A 21,475-nucleotide genomic window follows, 5' to 3' on the forward strand; every position below is an offset into this window, starting at 1 on the left:
TGCACGTGAAAATCTTTCTGTTATCGAGTTGTACACCACGGATATATTTTAACCTCTTGTTCAGGAAGTAAAAAGTTTTTTATGCTATTATTGCTTGTATTTAATTAATACAATCAGTTTAAACATATGTAGCACTTTAAAACATAAACTAGTATAAGCAAAAATAACGCATTGTAATTTTCAATTGTAATAAATTTTATGCATTTTTTAAGAATTTTTGAAAGTTCAAGAAGTATCTTCGTGAAAATTTTCTTCAAACCGTCTTAAACTCTGCACAATGTGTTTTGCGCAAACAGTAACCAACTGAAAACATGCGTATTTGTATCAACATATGAGTTTGTTTCCTTTATCAAGATACGCTAAAGCTCTATTTTTAAGCAATGGTTGTCTCTTTCTACGTAAAGCATTCTGAAATTAATTGAAAATCTTTCTTTATTTTTTTCCGACAGATTTTATTACTTGTATGGCCAAAAAGGATTTTCAATCAAAAAACTTATATATTCTAGTAAAAAAAAACTTATTAGTTTTTCACCCATATTAAAAACATTACAAAGCGAAACAACAAAACTTATGCAATAGAAATTTGAATTTGAAAAGTTAATACTTGTATTCCTTTACTTTAGTAAAGATGCTCTTTATTACTATTCAAAATTATATCGTCAATGAAATCACAATCTGGGTTTAAATTAAGTTAGCTAATCGCATTCATTAGAAATACGGAACTAAGAGCCTAAAATACTTATTCTATGATTTTATTAGAAAATTACAATTAAAAAATTGTAAGAAAAAACATTTTTAGTGAAACTTGTCATGACAGTTACTGACCATTGATTGACATCCTTAGTTGTAGTTAAGATGAACATTCAGCATTGTATTAATATTTTAGTAAAACAAAAAAAGTACACGATTTTTTTTTGTTTAATACGAGTCAGTTCTAAAGTTAGTATGTCTAGTAAAAATAAATGTTTGAAGGTTGGTTGGTTTATACGATAAGTAATATACTATTTGACTAAAAACAAAAGTAGACCTTGAAAATTTTATAGTTTTAGTTTGGGACTGCCCCAAAGACCTTACTAAAACTTAAATTTTCTGTACATAAAATGTATAGGACTAACATTTAAAAATAAAATAGTAAAAAGAAAGAAAGCAATGTTAAAAAATCTTCAAAAAGCAGCTGCATTTCCTAGATTTAAAGTTTCAAATGCACTAAAACAAAGTTCTGAAAATTTTCCTGCTGCAGTGTATGTTAGTTAAATATGTGTAAATAGTTTGTTTAACACTGTCACCAAGAAAGAAAGAAAGAAAAATGTGAACACTCACAACTAAGGTCAATGGATTGGTGTGGAGAAAGACCTTTCGGTCATCGAGCTGCACACCATTTACTTGTAACTAATTCTTTGAGCTAACTTTAAAACAATAATGAAAAAATAAAAACAAAAACTTAAAAAGTAACTGTAAATACAATTTTTTTTAAGTTTAAAAATGGTAAGCACCCTTTTTTAACCCATTACTGCTAATATTGACCATGGAAACCATAGTCTACCATGGGCTCCACACCGTCTCCTCCCCTAGATTTATATTTTTATGATCATGTACATTCACATGTTTCTTGTTGCCCTTTCTACAAGAGCAACCACAAAAAATGCAACAGATATCTCAAAATTGAATAAATGGGGAGAGTTAGTAATGTCAGTATACATAAAATATTTAGTAATGTCATAAAACTTATAGAGCACTATGTATTTTAAAATAGTGTCTTTAAATTTCTAGTATATGTGTTTGTAAGTAAATAAAAATAGAGCAAAAAAAAAAGATTGTTTAACTGTTTTATAGATTTGTAAACAATTCAGTTTTAAACAATAAAATCTAGCACTAATAATTAATAGAATTTGTTTAAACTACTTAAAATAAAATCACTCCTAACAATAAACAGCTAAATTTAAAAAACAAAATAATAAAACTTAACAAATACTCTGAAAAAAATAAAGTAATAATAAAAGTATTTAATTGAGTTAAATAAACTGTTTGTTAACCTAAAACTAATTTTTAACAAATAAAATTAAATAACCAGAATGTCTAAAAAATATCAAGTTTTTACTTCTAAATTTAAAATCTCTATCTTCTGAAACAAATTGACAATTAATATATAGTAAACAAAAAGCTACAAAATAGAATTAAAAAAGAAAAATAAAACATCTACTTGTTTAATCACACTGTCAATGAGGACAAAGCAATACTATTAAATTTTATGTACAAGAAACAAATTAAAAAAGTATAAATAAAAAATAAAATAATAAAACCAACCTATACCAATACAGCTATACCTTCACCCAGTTTATAAGACCAACAGCATTCAGCCCAAAAAGAAGGTTTAAGACAAAACCAATACAAATATATAAGTTTAACTATTGGTAAAGATTATGCTTGCTGTTTTTCTGGTTGTCTTTTAAGTAAGTTTTCTCTCATTCCATATTGAAATGCTCCAAGATATCTTTGATCTATTAAGTTTCTAGGTAATTCTTCCCATAGTTTAGAACCAAGGTAAGATAATGTTTTAAGACCAAAGAGACTATTTACTCTGGGAAAAAAAATAGTTTGTTTCGGCAAATCTTGTTCGATGATTATGCATTTTATTAGCGTTTGTAAAGTAAGGCTTAAAGTTAACTGGCAAAGTATCTTTTTTAAATTTGTGCATAAAAACTCCTACCTCATACTTAAACATATTTTTAACATCTAATATTTTCTTTTCTATTTTTATACTTTTAACACTTTCATTCCAACCTTTGGAATGAATGCATCTTAATGCTCTATTAATGAGTTTATCGATCTCAGTAATTTTAGTTTTATTTGCCCTACCCCAACACAACAAACCATATCTTACATGACTCATCAGAAGAGAATTAAAGATGTAGTATAAGGAATTTTGATTCAAAAAGTACCTTGTTCTGTATAAAATACCTATTGTCTTCAATAGCTTTGTTTTTACTGCTTCAATATGGTCAGACCAATTGAGGTTACTATAAATTGTAAAACCAAGATACTTATTTTTTTCTACCTTTAGTATGGATGTATTACCTATTTTTATTTGTAAACTTGTGTTTTTCCAAACTTTTGTTTTACCTGAGTGAAAGAGCATGTACCTTGTTTTATCAGTATTTAGTTTAAGCTTATTATCCTTTAACCTTTTGATACATTATCTAGTTCTGAATTAAGGTATGCAGTGTCCGTTCTGTAATTGTCTTTTTCAAATGTGGTATATAATAATGTATCGTCTGCAAAATTTAGTACATTTAGACTGGTGTTGTTTTGAAGATCATTTATATATACCAAAAACAATAATGGTCCAAATACAGAACCCTGTGGCACTCCTACTTCTACACCCTCCCAATCTGATTCATGCCCTCCAAAATTAACAAATTGCTTTCTTTCAGTTAAATATAATTTTATTAAATTATGCATTTTTCCATTTATTCCAATATATTCTAATTTGTCTAACAAAATCTTTCTATCCACACAGTCAAAGGCCTTGCTCAAATCTAATAAAACAGCAAAGGGTGTTTTCTTTTTGAAATAATAGCTTTTTTTAAGATAAACTAATGTTAATTTACAAAGGAGCAATTAAAATATTATGTAACTTACGTGTTTGAACTTTTAAAACTGTTTATTGTTGTAGAGGGAAAACAAAGAAACAATTAAATTTAAGGGTTAAAAAGCTTATAAACTATTGATGTAGTTTCAAAGTAAAGAAGTAAAAACTTTTCATAGTAAATATTGGCAGTGGTGGGGATTTAAAAGAGTGCTTACCATTTTTTAAACAGAAAACTATTGTTTGTTAACTAAAAATACTTGTTCTTAATCTTATAGTTTTTGGTTATGCTTGACTTTAGGTGAACACGCTTTGGTTCAATATACAGGAATTTCTCAGCTTTATTTTTATAAGTTTTCAGTTTTATTTTGACTTAATCTGAAGCCCTGCTTAAGTACTATATTACTGAATGCAATTTTAGCTGGCACTTTAGGTTTTAGGTTTTAACTGTATATACAGTGTCATTTCAACAATGTGACTTTTAAACTTTTTTGTATTCTTTTACTATTATGGTTTATGTATGTTACATATAGCTGTTTACTTAGTATAAAAATTAACTCCTTATATTAGGCTTTATTTAATTCTAACAATAGTGTCATTTCAACTTAGTGTGACTTCAAATTATATTTTACATTACTAGATTAATTTATTGTTTCTGTTCTTTTCAATAATATAAAATCGGAAAACTAAAGACAAAACTTATTAAGGACAGATAAGACTTATGTAATTATTTTCAAAACAAATTTGAAAATTATTGAAAAAATGTATAAATAACTCCTGTATATTGAACAAAGTGTGCTCACCTAAAGTTAAGCATAAACTAATTTTTATTAATATAAAAACTAAAATAGCTCAAAACAGTTTTTACAAGTGGTGTTGCTCATTGCCCAAAAGGTCTAACACCAAATTATTGCCTGTAGTTATGTGCATTCACACTTTCTTTTACAAAAATTTAATGTAATAGTACGTAAAAATATGATGTTTTAAAAATAACTAATTTGTAATTTTATTTTTCTAAAATCTTTATGAAAAATACATTGAATTATTTTTCCTCAACAAGTATTCAAAAAATTTTAATTTATAAGTTAGGGGAACCTATAAAAAAAATATTTAAACAGTTTTTTTGTTCTTCAAAGTTACACAGGGTTGTCACAGATCATGTGGCTACTAATTTAAAATTAAAAAAAAACAACTCAGGCTAGTTTAAGCTTTTCTGTAAAACTTAGGCTGACTTAAGTTTGCTTTTGTTTTTTTTTTTAAAACTCAGGCTAGTTTGAATAGTTTTCCTAAATATCTTAGTAGTTTTTAAATCTAATTGTTATTTTAATAAAAATTATTGTTTTACAAAGTCATTTTTTATTTTTTTTACTTTTAGCTATTATATTAGTTGACGGTAATTTTTTTCAGGCTTTGGCTCATACTAATTATAACTTTTTTGTACATTAAAAATTAAGCTAGTTTTTGGTTACTTAAGCCTTAAGAGTAGCAACCCTGTTAAGCTTTTTGTTGTTTAAATTTTAACAAAATTTCTAAAGCAGGGTTCTGCAAAATGGGGCCACAATGGGATAATTAGCTAAAAGATAGTAGAGAAAATTTTAAGCTTTTTTGTAATAAAATTTAACAAATAGATTAGCTTTTGTTTGGGAGTAATCTGATATCTTCTTTTGTTTTTCTTTGATATTTTTAGTTTTAATTATTTCAGATTACTTTTTTTATAAATACTGTGGTCTGCAAAGGATCAAAATCTTGTTTTATGAGAACAATTTTACTTCACATCTTAATGGTTTAAATTAAATTATTGCCTAGGTATTTCCTGAAAACAATATCTTTCAATAAAGCCCAATTTATAAGCTTTATTAAGCTTTTCAAAATCAAAGATAATACTGTATTTTTTTGATAACATGAAGAGTTTTTAAATATACAGTAGTTTTACTTAATTTAAATATACAGGATTGACACATAATCAGGGTATTTTTAAGTTTTTAAAGATCTCAGTTTGACTCAAGACAGCTCATGATTTTTCCAATTTTATTATTGAACTCAGGTTAGTTTTGTATTTTATAAAAAACCAGTATAGTTCTAAGATTTTTCAAAAATCTCAAGGCAGTGTTTTTATAGAAATTGTATGAAATTTACTTAATTTAATTTAAATATTTTGTAAAATATAACCAGTTTTGTTGAAGAGTTTTGTGTTTTTAATTTTGGATCAAATCTTTATTAGTTTTGGAAAGTGAAAAAAATATTTTATAAGGATTTGAAAAAACTCAGGATGACTCAGGACAGTTTTGGTCACTCAGGACAGTCTTTAGTCACACATGACAGTTTTTTTGACTCAAAGAATGGCAACCCTGATACACTATAAAAAGCAATAAAAAGTTATTTTTTGGTATATATCAAAAATGTCCAACTATTTCAAAAAGTAGTATATAATTAAAAGCATTGGGGTGATAAGCAATTTTTTAAAAATTTAGTTTTATATTTTATATAATTAATAAAGATATCAGTTATTTTTACCACTTTTTGAAGTTCAAAGTAACTTTTGTGATAGAAGCGATCAAATAAAAAAGTTATAGAGTTCTTTATGGGAGGCGCAAACTAAAATGGCAAAAATAAACTACTTCACAAAAAATCTGTATCCTCTTTCATTTTTCGAGCAATTTATCTTAAACTTTTTTAAAGTAACCTTTGATAGACTTTAAACAACCAGTAGGAAACTGATTTTTTAAACTTTGTTTAAACATTTTTTTTATAAAATAAAACATTTTTTTTTATTTTCAAAAATTTTTCAAAAATCTGCTTCTTGCAAGTCTTTTGTAATATAGAAAAGAATATATGTGAAAAAGTAAGTATGAAAACCTTTAAAAATAAAGAACAAGATAGATTTTTATTGAATTTTTCAGAACTCGTATACAAAAAAAAAATTAGGCTTTTTTTTACTAAAGTTTTATCTTGATTTTAATGAATTAACATCTAATAGAGTGTAGTGACTTAACTTTTATTTAGATTTTATACAACTGTTTTACCAAGAGTGATTAATTTTTTAATATGACCAACTAATTTGAATTTTATAGGGTAGAGTGAAAAATGTCCGGCAGCACAAAAAGGTGACATTTTTAGACATAGACGATGGAAGTCACCCATATCCTTTACAGGTCGTTGTTAAAAATGATCAACTTGATAAGTGAGTAGTTTATTAAAGTTTTTATATTTGAAAAAAAGTTTAAGTGTTTAAACAGTTCACAAACTTTTACTAGATAAAAGAAAATTTAGTTTATCTAAAACTAAAATTGCTTGTCCAATAAAATTGGTACAATCTGCTAGAATTCAATGCAGTTATTTTTTTTAGCATTTAAGTCTAAAAAAATAAGCATTAAACATTTTTTTTGTAAACAAACAAGTTTACAAAACTTAAAGGTACTTTTTAATAACTTTTCTGTAAAGCCAGAAAACATGATGAGCTTCTGTATTTCAACTTAAATTTTCTAATAAGTCGAAAGTTTAGTGTCTTTATGTTTTTATTAAATAAACCAAAAACAAAAAAATATTAAGAAAAGAATTAAAATTTATTTTCGTATTTTTAATTTTTCAAGTAAGTGATTATTTAAATAAATACATTCTACAACTGTAATTTTTACAAAACATTTAGCTTTTTTTATATAGTTTTGTTTTTATTCAACTAAACTTTAACAACAAAATCTTCCGCAGTGAAATAAAAAACAAATCATCAGTCTGTGTTGAGGGCAAAGTGATAAAAACACCAAAACACATCAATGGTGTTGAGATGGTGTGCGAAAATTTAAATGTTATTGGAACAATTAAATCTAAAGTTTGTTTGGTTTACTTAAAAAGTGTATTATTAAATACTTTATAGATATGTAAGATAATTATTTTAGATGCTAACTAAGTTTTCAAAAGTTTTTGAAATGTTATTGGAACAATTAACTCTCAAGTTTGTTTGAATTACTAACTAAATAAGCATTTTTGTAATGTTGAATATTCTAAGTTTTTAAATAATTTTTTCTTAAATGTAACTTAAATTTTCAACAGTTCTTTAGAAAATTAATGTTTTTTTGATAAAACAACCTAAACCAATTGATTTATTCAACTTTATCTTTACCTTTCAAACAATTAATTCTCAAGTTTGTTGAATTTTACTTAAAAGAACTGCCTATACTTTAATATTAATGTGTTTTGCTTTTCAAACATTTTTTGTTTTAGAGTTTATGGTATAAATATTTCTGCGGTAAAATCCGCTCTGCACTGAAACTGAGTATTTTTTTTTCTCAAATTTAATAAATTATTAATAAATATTTCTGTGCTTAATCAAAACATTGACTGTAACAGCAAAATAAATATATTTTTATATATTTATACTTTTTAACAACTAGAACCAGTTTTTACTTATTTAACATCAAACAGTGAAATAGAATAAATTAATGCTACTAGTATATTTTTGCTATTTTTCCATAGATTTTTTCTGAAATTTTAGTTGGAACCCTGTAAATAATGAAATCAATCGAAAGCTGTTGTTATTTCATAGAACTTAATATTCCTAGAAATTATTATTCATAATATTTGTTTTAATTGTAAAAGTTTTCAACAGCTCTTTGAATAATGAATTTTTATTTTTTAATTTAAATTTTTGATATTTGAACACACATTAAACAAGTTATTTCTGCACTGTATATTTATCATTTAGATTATATTTATCATTTGTAGCACTGTGTTTTTAGAATTTAATTTATTTTTGTATTTTTAAGACATGTTTTGAAAGTAAAAACATACAGTTTCTAAACTAAAACGAATAGCTATATGTAAAACAAATAAAATTAAATCTATCTGGTTTATAATAAACTAGTTTTAAAAACTTGTATAAATTGTTCAACCTTAACAATTTTTTTAAAGGTGTTTTTTAATACTTATGTTTAATTTTGTATAAAAAGTTACAGGAAAAAACTGTAAAAACATAGATTTTTTTTGCTAAATTTTGTTTTAAAATGTTTTAAAGTCATTGAGTTTTATGTACACATTTTAGCTTAAGCAACAAACTGTTTTAAACTGCGGATTTACTTATTTATTCAGCAACCAGCAAAACTTTCTAAAAAATATTTATTTAATATTTTCAAATTGTTTTAAAAACTACAAGAATTTTTTTATTTTCTCGCTCAGATTTTTGGAAATTTAGTTAAAGACCTGTATAAACTAATCTAAAGTAGAACAATTCTATATACAATTCAATTTTGCTTGGTGTTCTAAAAAGAAACAACTGCTCTAACGTTTTTTTGTTATACAATATTTAAAACCATAGTTTTGTTTGAAATATATAAACATCATTATTATGATTTAACGATGTTTTTAAGTTTTATTTAAACTTTTTAGACCTTTTCACTGTCTTTATAATTTTGTTATCCCCTAAAAAACCTGATTTCTTTTTTCAAACTTATTAGTGACTTTTGAAAGATCGATTGAGTTAACATACTTTGGTTATTTTGATCTCTAAGACTGCTTTTTTATTGTATCTTTATGTAAAACTATTGTTTTTTAAATTTCATTAGCTCTCAAGCTATATACTTCTGTCGTTATCGACTTATAAATCAGCTTTGTATAAAAATTTATATTTTATACAATATTTTAATTTCAGATGTGAGGCTAAAAACAAGTTTATGCAACATTTATGATAGTAGAGCTTCATTACAAATAACAACAAAAAAATCTTTAGAAAAATAACAAACTATGTTTCAGAAATATCCAAACTTTCACGACAAGACGAAGGAAGTTGGCTTCTTCAGAAACTGGCCCAACTTTCGAGTTAGGGAAAACCCCATGCGACACGTGCTACCAGTGAGAAGTTGCCTGGAGTTCCAAATTCACAAATATTTTCAAGTTTGTTTAATACTTATCTATTAATACTATGTGTGGTAGTGATGTATTTTTGATAAATAGAATTTTTGTGTTAGAATTAGAAAGACAAAGTATCTTTTTATACAATAGAAACTACTGTTTATGTCTTAATAATGTTTTTTAACAAACTTTAACTAACAAGTTAATTTTGTTGAATCTCACCAAAACAATCTTAAATGTTTACAGCCTGAAGATCTTTTTCAATATTTTAATTTGTTATCTAAAAGTATAATGTGTTCTGCTCTAAATGACTAAGAAAAAATAGTATATTACCTTAAACTTTTTATTTTATATAACAGTATATCTAAGACCAACTCAGCTTCAAAACAACATTAATAAAAATAAGTCATGATAAAGTTACTAGTTTTTTTTTCTATTAAAATGATTACATGCACTTCAACACTGTACAATTACAATATTAGTATTTTTAATAACCTTTTTTCCAGGAAAACGATTACATCCACGTCCACACGCCACTCATAACTTCCAACTCGTGCGAGGGAGGTTCCGAAACCTTCGAGGTGCAAAGCAGGTACACGGGTATGCGAGACAAGAAGGGTTTCTTCGACAAGAAGGTTGTTTATCATTGTGTCATGTTGTTATTTTTACAGATTGTTATTTTTTATACTATAGTAAAATCTAAAATAATTTAACTACTATCCTTTTTTTATTTCTTTTTTATTAATTTAAATTTATATTAATTATTTCCTATATAATATAAGGTTGTGGAGTTATGATAATCATTGCATCAAGTTATAGTTCAAGCTAAAATTAAACTATTCTCTTTTTCAATTGCTTTTAAATAATATCAATTTATGAAAATTTTTTCAATCAAATAGTTTAAATTTTTCTTCTCTATTACAATTAACTCTTGATTAAAATTTATGGCATTCTTTGAAGGTAAACCTGACCGTATCAGGTCAACTTCACCTTGAATCAGTAGCCATGAGCCACACTGATGTGTACACGTTAGGACCATGTTTCAGGTTAATACTGGTTTATATATTAGTTATAGTTAATATTGAATACATTAACCTGTTAGAATAAAAATTAATTGTATGTATGAACATTAAATATTTGCGTATATCACTTTGTCCAGGGTAAATACTAGTTATATCAATATCAACCAGCTTTGGTTTATATTTAAAAAATTGAAATAATTAGATGAAATTTAAACATTTAAGGGCCGAACCTTCCACGGACAGGACCCATTTGGCGGAGTTTCACATGCTTGAAGTCGAGAGGGCTTTTTGTGGGGTTTGTTTTTGTGAAAGTTTTTTTTCAATATAAATTAGTTGTAAAAATTGAATGTATTTTTGGTTCAAATTTTTTTATGCTAAAATAATTTCCTTTATAAAAGATTTAGAGGTAATTTTTTTTTAAATTAATTGTATTCTAGCTGCTTCTGTAGTTATTTTGTTTTTTACACCTGAAAATTACGAAAAACTCTAAATACAAAATTACTTTTTTAATTATAATGAAAAAGTAAGAAATGCTTTTTAATAAGATTTCCTAGCTGACTATTTATTCAAGATATTCAAGCTAATTTGAATTAAATTCTAAACTAGTATTTATAGTTATTAGGCCATTAATAAATATGATTTATTTTAGTTTCTAATTGTTGAAAAAATTATTTGATATGTATTTTTATAGCTGTTTAAATAGATATCTTATTGTTTTGTCTACACAAATTTGCTAAAAATTGAGACTATTACTATATAGTTAACCTGTATTAATATTTATTGACGCTTGGTCCATTATCTATCCAAAGTTTTACTGTTTTTTTTTTGAGTGGTCATATTTCTGCCATCTAGTTTGTGTTCGATTTTAGTATGAGTAATTTTTTGCTAATTTTGTCACTTTTCAGCCACTAGTCTTAGTATTAATAAACTTTTTGTGGTAAATTAGAGATTGGTATGTTTGTAGATAATTAAATTAGATGAAATGAGCTGACATTAGTTATTAGTATTTTTTTAGCTGAATATATACTGACTAACCTTGTCTATAGAAAACCTCTGTATTATTTTGAACAGTCATATTATAATACATAAGTGACAAAAATAGTTTTAATAAATGTCGTTACATTTGCAAAAACTTCACGAACAATATTGGTTTTAAAAATTTTCACTGCGTTATTTTCAGCTGCTATGAAAACTTGCTTTCTGTCTTGTACAAAGTAAAGTGCTATAATACGTGGTTTGAATGAAATATTTCACTAAAAGGGATTAAATCCTGATTCATGAAAGAATATTTGAGTTAGAACTCAAACTCTAAAATATAGTTAGTAATGAATATACATTCGTTGGTGGGTATGTGTCAAAAATGCATGAAGGGACATTTTTGCACGGATTGAATTTTTTCTTTTATTATTTAAGTTTTTTTTTTTCTCAATTTTTTTAATCACTTTTACCCCTAACCATTATCCTTGGTCGGTAGCTTTTTATTTATTTTTGTTTTTTTTCATTTTCTAACTATCACTGTTACCCCTTACCCTTTGTCAGTATTCATTTATTTTCTATACTGTCGTGCAAAATTGTCACTCGTGCAAAATTGACCAGTCTCCATTCATTGGGATGTTGTTTTAGTGTTTTGTTATTTCTGTTAATTCTGAAAGATTTATTTAACTTATAACTTTAACTTAGAGTCAAGAAGATATAATGGAACTTATGGAGAACAGCATAAAATCAATTAGCAAAGCGACATTGGATAAATGTAGCGGTGACATTGAAATTTTACACAACTTTTATAATATTGAAGATGAGTACAAAAAATCAATTGATTCACTTTGTAATGAAGAATATTTAAGGTTTGGGTTATACTTAGAAAATAATAATAATTTGAAGCTAAAACTATAAAGGTTTCAAAATAAAAAGTTTTTTTTTTACTGTGTAAAGAAAAAATATTTTTATTTTAAGAATGTTAAAACGTATTGTTTTATATCGTTCATGTACAAAACTTAAAAAAATACAAGTGTTATGCATCAATTTAATAACTACTTAATATTTAAAAATTTAAACCGTTTAATAAAGCAAAAAAAAAAACAGTTAAATACGAACATTTATAAAATTAAAAAAAGTTCTGAGTTAAAGCAGTTATTTGATTTTTGATATTATTATTTACAGAATGACCTACACTGAGGCGGTGAAAATATTAAAAGAAAACAAAGACAAGCTGAAAACAAAATACCCGTGTTGGGGTGCAGATCTGAACGCAGAACAGGAAAGTTACCTCACCAGACATGTTGGTAACAAACCTGTGTTTGTCACTGATTTCCCAAAAATACTGAAACCTTTCTACGCCTTCGCCAACGATGATGGAAGAACGGTTTTAGTTTTGTATATTATTTGGTTAAATTATTTTATGAAATCTTAGTTAATAAAAAATTGTTTAAGTTAATTATCAGTTTTTGAATTTTGTTGACTTGTCAGATACATTTAAAATTGGTTTAAGTAAGTTTTAAAAGAATAATTAATCCTTTATTTAAAGTGTTTTTTATACTTCATAAATATTAAAACCTTGGATTAGTTATTCGATATTATTTTAGTTACATAATATGATTTTTGATATTGATCAAAAATTAAAATAAAAGCCATTAAGAAAAGTATTTTATTTAAGTTATAAAAAAGAAATTCAAGTGTTTGTTAAACTTGAATATTGAAGTTTTTACTGTCTATCTATATGCTAAAATCGATGAGTGATTTTTTTAATTTTTTTAAGTATTTAAGTTATGACCTGATGCATATAAAATATTTCAAATGCATAATATAAATGAAAATAAAACAAAATAAGTTTACATGAGAACAGAAAACTTTATTTTACAAATTCTAAGGTTTGTTAAAACATAATTCTTGTAACACATTAAAAATATTAGGCTCTTTTTTAGTATATCAAAAGTAATGTAGCCTTAAAATTAACTTACTTTATGTCTGTATAAATGTCTATAGAATGAATAAAAACTTATAGCAAAAACAATTTGCAAAGTAATTTTCTTCATTGAGCTGACATATGTTTTTTTATTTCAAACAAGTTAACCCAGTTCCACGGAGTTATTATTATTCATTTAGTTAAAAAAAAGTATCTAAAAATAATGTTGTAGCTTAAAATATTTATAAATTTTCCTAAAAGGCCGCAGCAGCCGACTTGTTGGTTCCATCTTTCAGATTTCATCTACAGATTTTCTACCTAAAATATTGAAGTTGTATATACATAATGTATCAAAAAATAGTTTCTATCTAAAATACTAAAAAAAGGAAAAATAAATTAAAATTTATTAAGGCTGCACCAGTGGACTTGCTGGTTCAATCTTGCGAAAATAAATTTAAAATAACTTTGGAAATACCAAAAAAAAAAAATTGTAACATATACATAACATTTTTAAATTTGATGTTTATTTTAAAATTTAAATACTAACCATTTAATAATAGCTAAGTGTTGATACAAATTTAAGGCGGCAGCAGTGGACTTGTTAGTGCCATCTTGTGGTGAGTTGTGCGGTGGTACAGTGAGGGAGCACCGAAGTGACCAATTAGAATCGAGCATTGAGTTCAACTACGACCTCCAGTGGTATTGTGACGCCATGACGCAGGGGGGATGCCCCCATAGTGGGTACGGGATGGGTTTCGACAGGTGCAATAATTTTTATAATTATTTGACTGGTAGCAGTATGAAAATAATTAATTTTATTAAATTAAGTGATAATGACATTAAAAATAGTTTTAAAATATTTTAAATATTATTCAAACTGTATTATTTGACAGGTGAAGGATAATTTTAAGGAGATTATCTCAAATAAAAAATAATTTTATATGATAAAGTATGAAAATAAATAATTTCAAAGCTAAAAACCCAGAAGTAAATTACAAATAAAATAAATTTGTATTGATTTTATACAGCTTATATTTGATCAAACTTAATTTATTTTTAATCCAAGTTGAATATTCTACTAATACTCACACAATTCTTCAACCACAGATAAAGTTTTAAACACAAATGTTTGATTTATTTTTAAAAAATATAACTCGACAGACTGGTTAGGTTTCTGTGCGGGGTCACCAACATCCGGGAAGCCAGACCGTTTCCCAGGACGTACAAGAGCTGCTTGTTGTGATGTCATAATTGTTTATTTTTTTGTGATATCCATTAGTGGATTTAGTCCAGCACAACTTGCAAGAGCCTTGAAAATAGGAATAATTAAAATTATTTTGAAAAATTTCAAGGAGGCAATGGCAGCTTATAGTAATTAAATAAAAATAACTAAATTTTTTTTTCAATGTAGCATTTGATTTATAGACAGATCTTTCTTTCAAAAAAGCTTTTTAAATGCAGCTATTCAAAGCTTTAATTTTTTAAATATTTGCATTGATATATTACCTGTTTTGTTTTTTGAAGTTAAAAACTTTTTTTAAATGTTTTTTTTAGGCAATTTATTATGTAGATCTTTCGTTTTAAAGAAATTTAATGTGCTTATTTAATTTAAGAATTTTAAGTAGTACCTTAAGTTTAGTACTTAAAATTCTTAAATAAAGTATTATAAATGTGTGTATGTAAAATTCCTAGTTGTTTTTTTTGAAGTTTAACTTATATATGCCCAAATAGTAAAACTCTTTCTAAAATAACCATTAAAGTTTTGCTATGTTGTTTTGCTTCGCCTTGAAATGTTTTTAATTTTCAAATGTTATTTATGAAAATTTAGTTAATGATATTAAGTTCACTAAAAGTAAACTTACTAGGATAACCGCTAGGACAACTTTTAGTTATATTAAAAATCTTGTTAGTAGTTTTACTTTCCAACTAAACTGTAAGTCTTTTGACAGTAAAAAAACTGTGATAAAATGAATGTTTATTAAAAGAAAACTTTAAAGCATCTAAGCTTAAATGCAGTTTAATTTTCTATGTTGTAGCGACTATAACTTGAAAAAAAAGTCTTAACTGTTTTTACTAAAATCCCTAAAGCTAGTATGATTAAGTAACATGATATAAGTTTTTCAAGGATTCTTAGCTTAATGTCTATAATCTAACTAACATAACTTTTTACTAAAAAAGAATACTTACTCAGTCCTTGCATTATATATAATTTATTAACAAATATGTTAATTTAAACAGTAAATTTATAGTTACAAAAATCTTGAAATTTTAGCACTAATATATTTTATTTGTACACTTTAATTACAGAAAAAAAAGTATGCGACAAACATGCGATATAAAACATTGGCACTACATGTACTCTTGTTTTTAATTTCTAACTAACGACAGTTTTCTTTGAACTGCAATTAGTAACACTTTTAGAAAAATATTCTAAAGATACTTTAATTTCTATACAAAAAAAAAAGAAAACAATCACTAGGATGAACTTAAATAAATTAAATCATTGATACAAATCTTTACCCATTGTGATTTCAAAAAATATCATTTTAGGCACAAAAAAAGTACTTTATAGAGAAATACTCACTACAACGAACAGAAAAATATTAATTAACCGTACATGATTATGATAATAAAAATAGTCGTTGGTAAACAAATAAAAAAACAAGTACCACTTTTTCACCTAGTTTAGTAAATATTAGTTAACTAAGTTATTTTAAGACTTTTTTGAAAGTGTAAAAATAAACAAACATAAATAAGTATTATTAAAAGATACAAATTTTTACTCCTTAGCATAATTTTTAATCAAAAGAAACAATTCATCCAATAGGACTACTGATAGGCATTTTGAAGAACATTACAGAGCTGATCATGGATAAAGGTCCTGATGCACATGTGGAGTAAAAAGAATACCCGAAGTTGAGATCGCATCCCGTTTCAGTTGTTTTCACCTCTGAACTGTTGTATGCTGCGTATGATGATAGTAATCCTAGAAATATTAATTTATTAAATATTTCAAATCATGACTAGTATGAAAAAATGTAATTAAAAACATATAATGGTAATAGGTTTGAAAAAAAATTATATGGTAGTTAGAAATATATGTTTAAAATGTTTCTTCCTAACTGTTGTAAGCCGCGTATGAGAATAGTACAACGAATGATGAATAAACAGTTTTTTGTGAATATCTTTTTAAAATTACTAAAAAGCTTATGAAGATAGCATTCCTGTACACAATGTTGGATAATAGTATTAAATTTTAGAAAAATTAATCCTAAAGCATATTTATTTGATTTTTCTGAGTATTTTACTTTCGAAAAAAAACCTTAAAACCGAAATTTCTTGAGCATCAGTAACTTAAAAGATAATCATCAATCGAAATAAGTAACACTAAATTAAGAATCCAAAGTTATGAGTTTTTAAACAAAGTATTACAATATAATATTGATTACCAATGAAAAATGTTTTATGCTGTATATAATCTAACTAAACTTCAATTAATCTAACAAATACAATTGTGATAACTAATACTAGCTGATGTTTAATCTTGTACTTTTAAGTGAAAATATAATATTCTCACTGAATACTAATTTTAGAATCAATCAATTATCTCTGATTGAATTAGTTTTCACATTCTATTATTCTTTACAGTTGTCTCTTTCAAATACTTTTTAAATAAAATACTTTTATAGCAGGTAATTCAAGGTAGAATGATAAAACAATAAGTTTAGTTAAATTTTTTTTTAATAGTTTATTGAACGACGAAAAACTACGCTTAAAATTATTATTCTCAGGGCCTGGTGTAGGAAAAACTTTTCGGTTATCGAGTCGCCAACAACTTGTATACCTTTTAATGTCTTGTCTCCAGGACTAGTAGTTTATTTTTTACAAGCTTAGTTGTTTGAGCTTTTAAATTTAGCTACATTTAAACTTTAAGTTAAAATAAACCTATTTACTAGAACTTTTTCTAAAATCCTTTTCTAACTATAAAATAAGCGCTGTTTAGCACTACAAAACCATAGAAATTTCGAAAAACAAGGTCATTTGCTTTTTTAGAAGAAACAAACGAAGTCTGTAGGAGGCAAATGTGTATTTCGACTTATAGTTATTTTCTCTTATTTAACATAGTGATAAATAAATCTTCAAGCTTGTATAACATTATAAATTAAATAACTATGTATATTATTTGTTAGTAAGTATTTTAAGTTCCTAATTCTCTTAAAGATAAAACATTTCAAGCTCTTGTTTGCACTCAATCAATTCTTTTTAAAAATTTATACTCTTAATTTTTCTTAAGCTACACAGAAACTTTAAAGCAACTATAAAATTAAATAACACAACTTATGAGATTAATATAGAATAAGAAACTGTTTATTTAGTTATTGCTAACAGAAGTATATATTTATCATTTTAATAATTTCTTAAACTATTATACAAAGTCTTACTAAAAAATAAAACTTACGTTCGTTTCTTCTTTAAAAGCAAATGACCTTGTTTTTCGAAATTTGTTTGGTCTTACATTAAGAGTTAAGTATAACTTTACAAGAACTAAAACCTTCTCTTAATTATATCGCAGTCTGGTTTTATTTTTTGAATCACAACAAATTATACACTTTCAAAGTTGTTTTATACATAATATGCACTTGTTTTACACAAAACAAAACTTAATTATATCTTTTTAGCTTTAATATCTATTTTCGAAACATTAGAGACCTTTTCTATAACTTTTAGTGACAGATTTTACATTTTAATTTTGTTTTTCAAAACACAGTTTAGTTTAATATTGATTAAACAACTATCAACCTACTTTATTACACAACTTCTGTTTGAGAATATGTATATCTAAATAAATCAGGGTTATATACTACTTCCAAGCTCATTAATTATAAATAATCAAAACTGTTATTATTAAAATAATTAATTTGAAAAACTATAAAGTAATGTGTTTTTAAAACAAAACGAAAAATTTTCTTTAGAAAAAGAGAAAAAAAACAGGTCTATTAACTTTTCATAGAGATTAAATTTAGAGCTTTACAACAACTTTACAGTAATTTAAGTGTTATCTGTAGTAAAACTAAGGGATGGTAGACTCAATTAAGTTTAAAAAGTTACTGAATATAGTTTCAAAATTTTGTTATAAATTTTTGATTTAAAAATATAAGTCTACTCGAACAAAAACTAAACACAAACAAGTTAACTTCTTGAATAAAATCAGATTAGTAAATTAAGAAAACAAAAAATATTTAAACTTTTATACAAAGTATTTTTAACTTGTACATATGATTACAACATGTAATAGAACTTGCTTATGAAACTAAAAATGCATCAGTATTTGGTGGTTGTGTCCTGTAGAAGACTTTAAAAGGTATCCGTGGTGTACGACTCTATAAGCGTATGGTTTTTCGTGCACCAGGTCCTTTTATTTGTCGTTTAATAAATTGTAGCTTAAAAAATCTCTGAGTAGTATAAAAAGCAAAATAGTTAAAGCGTGCTTTATATGAAGCTAACAAAAAGTAAATTTTAAAAGTTTGTTTTGTTCTAATGATAGCTGTGTATATAGCCTAACAGGATTTTTTTTGCTGTGCTTTTTAAACAATCTAAGTAATAATAAAAATTTAAGCAGTATTTTTACAAGTTTTTAATCAAATATCTCATCACTTTAAATAGTTGTAACAACTAATCGAAGTTGCATTATTCAAAGTTGTAAAACTACTGAAACTTGACTCAAAAACATACAAAAGTTTTCTTTGTTAAAGTATATTTATTTTTACTTAAAATAATAACAAATACTAACCTAGCACCATGACAAAAGCGCTCATGATTCTGTTCAAACACTGGCTGGACTTCCCGCACAAGTAGCAAACGACACACAGTAATATCAGCACAAGAACCGCGTCTTCAGCAATCAGCACCACAAACGCTTTCAACTGAACGCTGAACTGACCGTTTGTCAGTTTATCCAAAGTGAAGTTTGGCAAGTCCAAAACATCCACCGCGTCCTTCAGCTTGTCGAAGGCGTTTTGGAAGAACCCCAATCCGAAACTTTCTGCTCTCCTAAAAAAATGATGGAATGTATTACTATACCCTTTGACTTGGGCTATAAAATCTGAGCCACTTATATAGGACACACAAGAAGAATAAATATAAAACTAACTTATATTCAACTATTTAAGTTAAAACAAAACATAAACAAAAATTAAACAAAGTTGAATTTATGAAAAATCAATTAATTAACTCAGTATATTTTTTATGAAGCATTGCACTAAGGATAAATAGTTACGGTTTTATTAGTGTGCTTAAAACATTAGTTTACAAAAACAATAATAGGATATGCCATGTTAATAATAAAATGTTATAAAAAACTTACAAAATGTATGAATAAAAAGTTCTATTGCTAAATAAATAATTCATAAACAAGTTTAATATATAAAAATCTTACTTTTCGGATCCACAGTCGCCGACAAGCCAGTTATCTGTGAACTGGGAAACAAGAACGCTAAGAACACTCGGACCCAAGAACACAAAAGGAAGAAATTTGTTAAACATGCCTACTTTTGTATGGAAAAATTCTTAAACAATTAAATTGTTTTACTTAAATTTACAAAAGAAATTTGTTTTTAAATATTTATTTACTTTATTTGACACTGAGACCCAAAACACAAAGAAGTTTATAAACAGTTTGAAATCAAGTTTGAAAAAAAAACTTGATTTTTTTTTGATGTACAAGCTTTAATTTTACACAGTTCCACGATATTTGAATTAAAGCGTAAGTTTTAAAAGTTTGTTCGTTTTATACATTTATTGTTGTATAAACGTGAACATAACATGAAAGAATCTATTAAACCTAACTGCTGTTGTATGCAAACAACTTTGAAAAAAAATAATTCGTTTTAAATCTAAAAAAAGAAACTTTTACATATTTTATTAAAAATTTAGTTCTTAGTTTTTTTTCTTTAAATAAATTACACAAACTTGTTTATTACAGACATTTGATCTTTTACAACTACAACTTAAAACAAACCATAATAAAATTCCTAAACTTATCAACTGATTTAATTTATAAATATTTATTTTGAATGAATAAGTATCTTGACTCCATATTTTTAAAACTTTTAAGCTCAGTTAAAAAGTACATACTGATACTTGATAGATTATAATCAAAAACAAAAAAAAAACTACTATAAATCAATTTCGAAAAAAGTTTAGCAATAAACAATTTTTCTAACCTGTTATGTTTCTGCAAAAATATTTCAAACTTAATTAAATATACGGAAGTTTACAGTTATTATTAGTTCCGTATGAACTAAATTTAACAATTAATTTAGTATTAAATTTTTTATTCAATTATGCATTGTTAAATAAGTATCTGTTTGTTAACTTAATATTCGTTTCTTATAAACTATTATTTGCTATTCATTTTTCTTTATGTTATGTTTGAGTTTAATTAGAAATAAATTTTACAAAAATTTTAATTCATAAGCTTTATTTGATATATTGTTTTCAGTTGTATAAGTGCAAACCCAAAGTTAAGCAAAATAACTAGTTTTTATTAGCTATTTGTTTTTTATCTATACTTTTATAAAAAGTAGTTTAATATAAAAAATTAGACTAAAGTTAAATATACTAACTTTAAAAACAAACATACTTAAAATTGTGCAGTAGTAAAAATAAACAACGTTTTATCTTAACTACTGATTTAGTGTTTTTATCACAACTGTTTTATCAAAAAAAATTCAGCTTAAACATTTTTATAAATTGAAATTCTTTTAACAATATATTTTTTACTTTAAATGGTTAAAAAGTTCAGATTTTCATTACCTATACTTGAAAAAACTATTATAACTAACATGTACTAGACATGATGTTAAACTATATTCAAATGGTGAACGACTTGATAACAAACTGGTTTTTTGGTCTACCAGGTCCTAGGATCAAGTATTTTGTGCGTTTTTTGTCGATAATTAAACACTGTATATAAATAAATGCTATATGGCCGCTTAAAAATAAAGCTAAAGTATCTAAATTACAGTTTGTTCACAATAGATTTTATGCTTTATTATCAAAGAGTAATTAAGAAAAAAAAATAAACTGGTTTTTTAATAAATTTATATTTGAAGTTAAAGAAAA

General features: G+C 25.2%; 1 protein-coding gene across 1 annotated transcript; it reads left to right on the forward strand.

Annotated features, from left to right (window-relative positions):
• The first annotated feature begins 1,137 nt into the window (after positions 1 to 1,137).
• LOC145835794 (asparaginyl-tRNA synthetase-like) lies at positions 1,138 to 14,846 on the forward strand. The gene is made up of 11 exons (XM_082943514.1): positions 1,138 to 1,245; positions 6,658 to 6,767; positions 7,292 to 7,412; positions 9,329 to 9,469; positions 9,934 to 10,062; positions 10,388 to 10,473; positions 10,672 to 10,744; positions 12,130 to 12,293; positions 12,610 to 12,811; positions 13,935 to 14,113; positions 14,513 to 14,846. The coding sequence occupies exons 1-11, from the start codon at positions 1,150 to 1,152 to the stop codon at positions 14,592 to 14,594; spliced, it is 1,383 nt and encodes a 460-aa protein (XP_082799640.1). The 5' UTR covers positions 1,138 to 1,149; the 3' UTR covers positions 14,595 to 14,846.
• Positions 14,847 to 21,475: the final 6,629 nt, after the last annotated feature.

This window comes from Thalia democratica, chromosome 5 (assembly GCF_965202585.1).
Source record: "Thalia democratica chromosome 5, ktThaDemo2.hap1.1, whole genome shotgun sequence".
NCBI classification, from domain to species: domain Eukaryota; kingdom Metazoa; phylum Chordata; class Thaliacea; order Salpida; family Salpidae; genus Thalia; species Thalia democratica.